At 35.6% G+C, this 8,124-nt stretch overlaps 2 protein-coding genes across 2 annotated transcripts; one reads left to right on the top strand and one right to left on the bottom strand.

Moving 5' to 3' along the window:
- Positions 1-6,068, top strand: LOC129569305 (uncharacterized). The gene is made up of 8 exons (XM_055448039.1): positions 1-983; positions 1,056-1,410; positions 1,492-1,744; positions 1,807-1,972; positions 3,857-4,298; positions 4,726-5,418; positions 5,483-5,740; positions 5,801-6,068. Exons 1-8 carry the CDS (start codon positions 222-224, stop codon positions 5,965-5,967), a joined length of 3,096 nt encoding a protein of 1,031 aa, XP_055304014.1. The 5' UTR covers positions 1-221; the 3' UTR covers positions 5,968-6,068.
- A 192-nt stretch (positions 6,069-6,260) lies between these two features.
- Positions 6,261-7,914, bottom strand: LOC129569304 (probable cytochrome P450 313a4). Its single transcript, XM_055448038.1, has one exon. It carries the CDS (start codon positions 7,900-7,902, stop codon positions 6,403-6,405), a length of 1,500 nt encoding a protein of 499 aa, XP_055304013.1. The 5' UTR covers positions 7,903-7,914; the 3' UTR covers positions 6,261-6,402.
- Positions 7,915-8,124: the final 210 nt, after the last annotated feature.

The raw sequence follows: 8,124 nt of genomic DNA, 5'->3' as shown, positions 1-8,124 counted from the left end.
AAAGCAAAAACGATTAGATACATATTTATATGGATTTAGCTGTTTACGTAGCTTCAAAAACACTCAAGTCTTATCTAGTTTTTTTTTTTTAAATAAACGAAGCCTTTTGATTGGCATTGAAATAAAATAAAAGCTGAGGGAGAACAGAAAATCAATCAGTTTAAAATTGAAATTCAAACAGCGCTATTTAACAGCTAAGATATTAGTGTGCAAAAAACAAAATGTCTGCGACATTAATTTTCGTATCGCTTCTCGCGACTCTTGTGGCCACTGCCTATTTGTACGTGAAAAATTCATATTCATACTGGAAACGCAGAGGAATTCCTTACAAGACACCATCGTTTCCATTTGGCAATTTCCCGAAAACATTCATGTCAAAAAAGTGTTTGGGCGAAGAGCTTCAAGACATTTACAATGAGTCGGCGGAGCCATTCATTGGTGTTTTCACATCGATTCAACCCGCACTTTTGGTTCGTGATCCAAAAATTATCAAAGATATTATGATTAAAGAGTTTCAAAGTTTCGGTCACCGTGGAATCAACGCCAATGTGGATGTTGATCCAATGGCTAACAATATTCTGCTACAGACTGATGAAAAGTGGAAACGAGCTCGTGCACAATTTTCTCCGGCATTTACATCCGGGAAATTAAAAGGAATTTTCAATACGATCGTTGACTGTGGAAAATCATTAGATAAATACGTCGATCGTTTTGCAAATACCGACAAATCGGTTGAAATGCGCGAATTATTTGCCCGATTCGCAACGAATGTAATCGTATCGGTCGCTTTCGGCCTCGATATTGACTGCATCGAAAATCCTGACAATGAATTCCGAAAACACGGAGAGGAAATTTTCCGGCCTTGCCTCAAGAATATGTTACGATTGAACCTTGCAATTATGACACCAACCTTGGCGAAATTATTCAAAATCCGATTTGCTGATAAGGAAACTGGTGACTTTATGATTGATGCTGTGCGACAAGTAATAATATTAATTATGTGATATGATTAATTTATTATTTATTTATTTTGATATACCAATAATTCTAATTAGAATATAGAGTATCGAGAACAGAATAACGTGTCGCGAAAAGATTTCTTCCAACTGTTGATGCAGTTGCGAAATACTGGCAAAATTGAAGACAACGATGATGATTGGACAGCCAAATCCACTTCTGATAGAAAAGAAATCACTATCGAAGAAATGGCAGCACATGCATTCCTCTTCTTTGCTGGTGGATTTGAGTCAAGTTCGTCCACAATGTCGTTTTGCATGTATGAATTGGCCAAACATCCAGAAACTCAACAAAAAGTATACGACGAAATAGTCAGTGTACTTGAAAAACACGATGGACATCTAACGTACGAGGCTGTGGCCGATATGAAGTACATAGGACAATGTCTTGACGGTAAGATACTGCAGAAACATGGACACTGTCCAATATACCAAATATTTTATTTTTAATTTAATAAAAAAAATCTTATTCCAGAATCACTGCGACTACATCCGCCTTTCCCAACTTCTGGTAGAGAGTGCACAAAAGACTTTAAGATTCCCGATAGTAATGTCGTTATTGAAAAAGGAACTACGATATTATTATCACCACTTGGCCTTCAATATGATCCAAAATATTATGAAGAGCCAAGAAAATTCAAGCCAGAGCGATATAACCAGAGCGAAACGGCTAACAAAAGCTTCGAAGAAATGCCGGACTTGGTATTCGGCTTAGGACCACGCAATTGGTATACAATTTGTAGATTATAATATTAATTTACGAATCGAAGTGAAGCTTTTATTTTTTTAGTCTCGGCATGCGTTTAGGACTGTTACAATCGAAGATTGCGCTCATTTTACTGCTACAAAAGTTCAAATTCGAACTGGACGAACGGCACAAAAATACTGAGCTTAAAATGAATCCGACCAGCACAGTCTTGAATCCAATGGGCGGTTTAAATCTGAAAGCTTCTCGTCGATAAAATTAAAGTCCACAATTTCATTCACAATAAATAAAAGTGATAAAATTTTGGTAGTCTGTACAACATAAATAGTTTGCTACGGTTAAATTGTTTTTCTTCTTCTTTTTCCAAAATTAAACATGAAAATAAGATGGATCTACTCAGTCTTATTTTGAATACGTAGATTTTATGATTTTCATTTCAGTATTTTCCTACCTATGTTGATATTGGATCAAACTTTTCTCAAATCGTAGTATGCGTTGAACCTAAATATCAAATCCGAAGCTCATTTCTGTTCGAGCATTCATTCAAGTCGAACAAATCAAGTAAAAACTTTTAATACCATAACTGAAATAAAATCATAAATTCTCGTGAGTTGAAAAGACGCAAAAATGGCACCGAAGGCAAAAACAAGCAACGAAAGAAAGAATACCGCAACTGCGTTGGATTTCCACAAGGTCCGAAATGTGATGAAACGCCATAATCTGAAAAAAATGGACAAAGCAACAGTCGAAAAGATCGCCAGTGAGCTGAACTATCCACTTGACGACATCAAACAAGCACGCCATCTTCGTGGCAAAATGCTCGCTTCAATCAGTACATGGGATAAAGAATACTAAATCGAAATCCACGTCATGGCCATCAATGGAATATGAAATTGAAACGAAGATTAATATAAAAAAAAAAAGTGAAAAAGTTCTGTCGCAAAATCTGAGAAAAATTGAATTTCATTTAAAATAGATTTCTGTTGATTAAAAATATGAAATGAGTTTTTTTTAAATAAAATTTCTTGCAAGTCATTCGGAAATATGCGCAAAATCATTCGTGTTTTAGATGAGTACTTTCTTGGTCATTTATGTATATCATTTACCGATTTTTTTTTTTTTTGACGCGTTGAATCGTACAAAATGAATTGAACGAAGAATAAACGGTAGAAACAAGTTGATTACAATAATCAAGTTGGCCACATGTCTAGTATAGATAACACAGTAGGATTATTTATAAAGAACATTCAAACATTATTTGAAATACGATTGTGGTTAGATACATGCTTGAGATTAGGTGTATTTATTATTTGTTATTCGTTATTCTTGGACGTAATATATACCATTTGCCGAACAAATGTTTGATCAGTTCGAAGCTAAATCCCAGTGGAAGACAGAATTTTCAAAAAAATGTCTTTATTTTTAAATTTTGTGTCACTTGTCGCGACTCGCATAGCTACTGCGTCAAATAATTTGGAAAATAATTATTGAACGCTCAAAGTTTCGAATTGAATTGGTAACTTCAATAGTATTAGTTCAATTCATCGACATGAAAATGTTGAGTTTAATCCATTAACCGATGCCAGAGCAGTGCTGCCATGTTTCATATTCAATATGCTCAATTTTATTAAAAAAATACTCAACTCAAACTGTCAGCGCTGTTTTGGAAGTAATTATCGCTCAAATACTCATCGTTGATACATCACCACAACGACTCATGTGTGTAACCAAAGTCATGTTTGTAACCATTACGAGTATTATCCAAGCACATTAGCCACATACTTCACACGTTGTGTGACATGTTCTCGCCAGTCAGAGCTGAATTCTTCGATCGAGTGGATTGTTTGCGAACGAGTGATAAGAATATTAATTTGAACTGTAGTGCGTCAAAAATAAAGAAACTATTCAGTTTTTGAAATGAAATTAGTTTGTTTTGTGATGCAATTTAATAAAATTCTACGGTTGACTTTGTTGCATAGGCTTATAAAAATTGATGGCAAGCAATAAAAATTGATTCAAGTTCAATCTAATCTAATCTAACGACTGTGTGTGCGTGTGAGTGCGGTCTCAGTCGAAATAAATACCGCGCAATAACATGGGAATCAACCAGTTGAAAAAAACACCGTGACATTGAAACAAGTTAGCAAACGACAGAATGTCAGCATTACTTATTGCCGTTTCGCTACTGGCGATTCTCATTGTAACCGCATATTTATACGTAAAAAGTGCTTTCGATCATTGGAGACGCAAGGGAGTTCCGTTCAAAGAGCCCGTATTCCCATTTGGCAATTTTGCAAACTCATTTTTGCAAAAGAAGCAGTTTGGTGAAGTGGTTGCCGATTTATACAATGGAACGTCCGAACCATATTTAGGAATTTATGCCGGTTTCCAACCAGGTCTTTTAGTTCGGGATCCAAAACTCATCAAAGATATATGCATCAAGAATTTCCATAGTTTCGATCAGCGTGTATTTCAAGTTAATGTCGAAGCCGATCCCATGGCCGACAACCTTTTGCTTCAAAATGGTGAAAAATGGAAGAGAATGCGAACACAATTTACACCAGCATTTTCGTCAGGTATGAAAATTCATTATTCATATAAATGGGCAAGCGGAATAATGAAACGTAATTTGTTTGTAAAATGAAGAGCCCCTGAAAATTTTTTGCAGTAAAAGTGCCCCACAAAAATATTGTCTGAATTGGTTTTCATATATCACTTTTACTGAAAAATTGTTTACGAGGCGATTCAAATTGAACCAAAAAATATTGTATGAAAGAGAGCCTCACGAAAAATATGCAATTTGAATCACCCCGTAAATTTTTTTTCATTTAAAGTGGTACATGAAAACAAATTCAGACAATTTTTTGTGGGGCACTTTTACTGCAAAAATTTTTCAGGGGCTCTTCATTTTACAAAAAAATCACGTTTCATCATTCCGCTTGCCCATTCATATATCATGCGAATATATTTGGCATTTAACATGAATTACCGTGCTTATTTCAGGAAAGCTAAAGGGAATGTTTGATACGATTGTCGCCTGTGGAAATTCACTTGATAAACACATCGGAAAGTTCGCCGACACCAACAAGGCCGTGGAAATTCGAGATGTGTTTGCTCGTTTTGCAACTAATGTGATTGCTTCGGTTGCATTTGGAATCGATATTGATTGCATCGAAAATCCTGAAAATGAATTCCGAAAATATGGGCAGAAAATATTCAAACCATCATTAAGAAACATTTTACGTGCAAATATCAATGTGATTATGCCAAAAGTCTCAAAATGGTTGGGTTTGAGGTTTGTTGATAAAGAAATCGGCGACTTTATGATCGAAACCGTGCGACAGAATTTGGAATATCGAGAAAAGAACAATGTTACTCGTAAAGATTTCTTCCAACTTCTGATGCAGTTACGAAATACTGGAAAAGTTCAAGAAGACGACGATTGGTCAGCCAAAGCAGATTCCAATAAAAAATCATTGACAATTGAGGAACTAGCTGCACAAGCATTCTTATTTTTCGGAGGTGGATTTGAGTCTTCGAGTAGTACTATGTCATTTTGCATGTACGAATTGGCAAAAAGTCCAGAAAAACAGCAAAAAGCCTATGAAGAAATCACCAAAATTCTTGAACAACACGAAGGACAGTTAACTTACGATGCTGTTGCTGACATGAAATATGTGGATTGTTGCCTTGACGGTAAGTGTTCATAGACTTAAAAAATATTAGTTTAGGAATAAAATTGATTTTTGTACATTTACAGAGTCATTGAGATTGCATCCACCGTTTCCAATTGGCACCAGAAAGTGTACAAAGAATTTTAATATCCCCGACACGGATATAATAATTGAAAAAGGCACTTCAATTTTCTTTCCAACACTTGGACTGCAATATGATGAAAAGTATTATGAAGAAGCCGAAAAATTTAAACCAGAAAGATACTATGATCAGCAAAAAACCAGTAGAAACTTTGAAGAAATGCCGGACTTGGTATTTGGCTTAGGATCACGCAATTGTATTGGTGAGTGCAGGTGTTTGCGACATCTTTTCACAATATTCTAACAATGTGATTTAATTACAGGAATGAGATTGGGTAAACTGCAGTCGAAGATCGCCATCGTATTGCTGTTGCGAAAATTCAAATTCGATTTAGATGATCAACATAAAAACATTGAACTCAAACTGAATCCAAGAAGCATTGTTTTGGCTCCAATGAATGGATTGAATTTGAAAGTCTACAGCCGATGAGAATGAAATAATAAATAAATTCTTTTTTTTTTCCTTGTACAAACTTCTTTTTACCAGATTATATTGAGACTGACTGAAAGAAAGTAATAAAATCACAAAAATCTTCATGAAATAGGGTTTGTTCTTTATTAAAAATTATTTCTACACACTATGCCAGTAAAATCCATTTAAACCGAATCGCATGCAAAAAGTTCGCACACTCCAAAATGTTATGTAAATAATTTACTTTTCAAGGTATTCAATGGGAGTACAAATGTTTAATTTCGACAAATTTCGACTTTAAATGTTCGACACTAAATATGCAAAGGAGGACGCAAATGAGTGAATTCTCCCTTACAATGCGTAGTACAATGCGACTTTTGGTGTTCTTTTGAAGTGTAATTTTATTTTTGTTCATTTCAATTTACATAAACTTAATATGTTGGTTAATTTCTTTTAAAAGTTTCGTTCTTCGATTTGAAGCGGATTTACGTTTGTCACTTCAAGAATGAGATGAGTTTTCACGCGAATATCTTCAAATTTGAGGTCAGTAGTGAATTTGAATCGTCGCAACAGATGGGCCAGAGTAATTTTGGCTGAAATCATGGCGTATTTGGTTGCGATGCAATTTCGCACACCGCCTGAAAATGGGATGTAGCTGAACGGTGGTCGTTTGGCGATATTTTCTGGTAAAAATCGATCTGGATCAAATTCAGTGACATTTTCTCCCCAAATTCTAGGATTCCGATGCAATTGCATGATATTAATGACAACAAATGCATCTTTCGGAACGGTTCCTCTGGGTAGTTTGATGTCGGCAGACGATTGTCGTGCAATGAGTGGCGTTGGAGGAAGTAATCTCATCGTTTCCCGAATGACACGTTCCATGTATGGCATACCAGCCAAATGAGTTTGAGTCACATCACAGTCGGCCGTTTCAAAAACCGATCGTAGCTCCTCTAACACCGTGCCCTGATGCTTCTGATTCATAGCCAACATTAATAAGGTACTAAATGCAGTGCTCGTTGACGTATCGAAACCACCAAGAGCTATTGCGCTTAACTGGTCCAAAACCGTTTCATGGTTGAATACACCATCTCGTTCTAAAATGAGACATTTTTCAAGGAAATTTGCCGAATTTTCGGATTTAACTTGTTCTAAAAAATCGATTCCCTGCGATTTCAGCAAGTTTAATTCATCTACTTTGTTGTTATACATTTCTTCGATGAGGCTATTGCCAGTTTGAAGTGGAAGTTTTTCATCACGACCCACTTTCGACCAATTATAAATGAAATCCGATCTTAGCCAAAATCGAACAACGCGGTATTGCACGCTATTCATGATTATTTTGACGGTTCTATACAAGGATTCGCCTCGTTCTTTTATTTGTAAATTTAACTCAGAGCCCATTGTTGTTCTTGCAATCATATCCATCATACAAATAAAAATCGTTCGATACAAATCACCGCGTTCTTCCAGAAATGGTTCCATTTGCTTGAGCAAAATTCGCGATTTATCGTTCAAATGCGGTATGTAACTTTGTAACGCTTTCATATTGAATGCTGAGTTTAATGCACAACGATGCGGTTTCCAAATCTCTTTGTCCGTCGCAATAATGGACAGTTTGTAGTGAAAATGGTCGTAAAAGTATGGCCTGTTTAAGCATCCATCACTTGATAATATGATTTGAACATCTTCCGGCTCACAAATTCCAATGGCTAAAATGGGCCCAAACCACGCATGCACTGGTGTCGATTTAGCTTCTTTAATGATTTTAAGTACTATATCGATGATTTGATCGTTTGATTTTCCGATAAAACGGCCAGCGACACCAAGAATCGGTATTTGCTTCGGTGATTCAAAACTTCCCAGCTTCCTTTTGATAATCCATTTTCGTATTTCTCCGTATAAAACCAAAATGGTTAACATCAACACTAATATAATTACTAAATTCATTCTGGAGTTGAATTTACACGGTGGTAGATCTGGAAGAGAATCTAACTCGCACTTACTTTTGCCACTGCTCAACGATAACTGATTCAATGAAAGTCAACTAGATGCATCTATAGATTGCTTATAAGCATTGAAGATTGCGAAAAAATAAAATAATTACAATACGATTAGATATGAATACCATAACAATAGTTAACAAACTGAATGTGCTTAACATGCTAGTGT

The sequence above is a fragment of the Sitodiplosis mosellana genome, unplaced genomic scaffold (genome assembly GCF_009176505.1).
Source record: "Sitodiplosis mosellana isolate CC-2019 unplaced genomic scaffold, AAFC_SMos_1.0 Smas_scaffold_30, whole genome shotgun sequence".
Lineage (NCBI taxonomy): Eukaryota > Metazoa > Arthropoda > Insecta > Diptera > Cecidomyiidae > Sitodiplosis > Sitodiplosis mosellana.
This window is presented reverse-complemented; position numbering and strand designations above follow the sequence as displayed.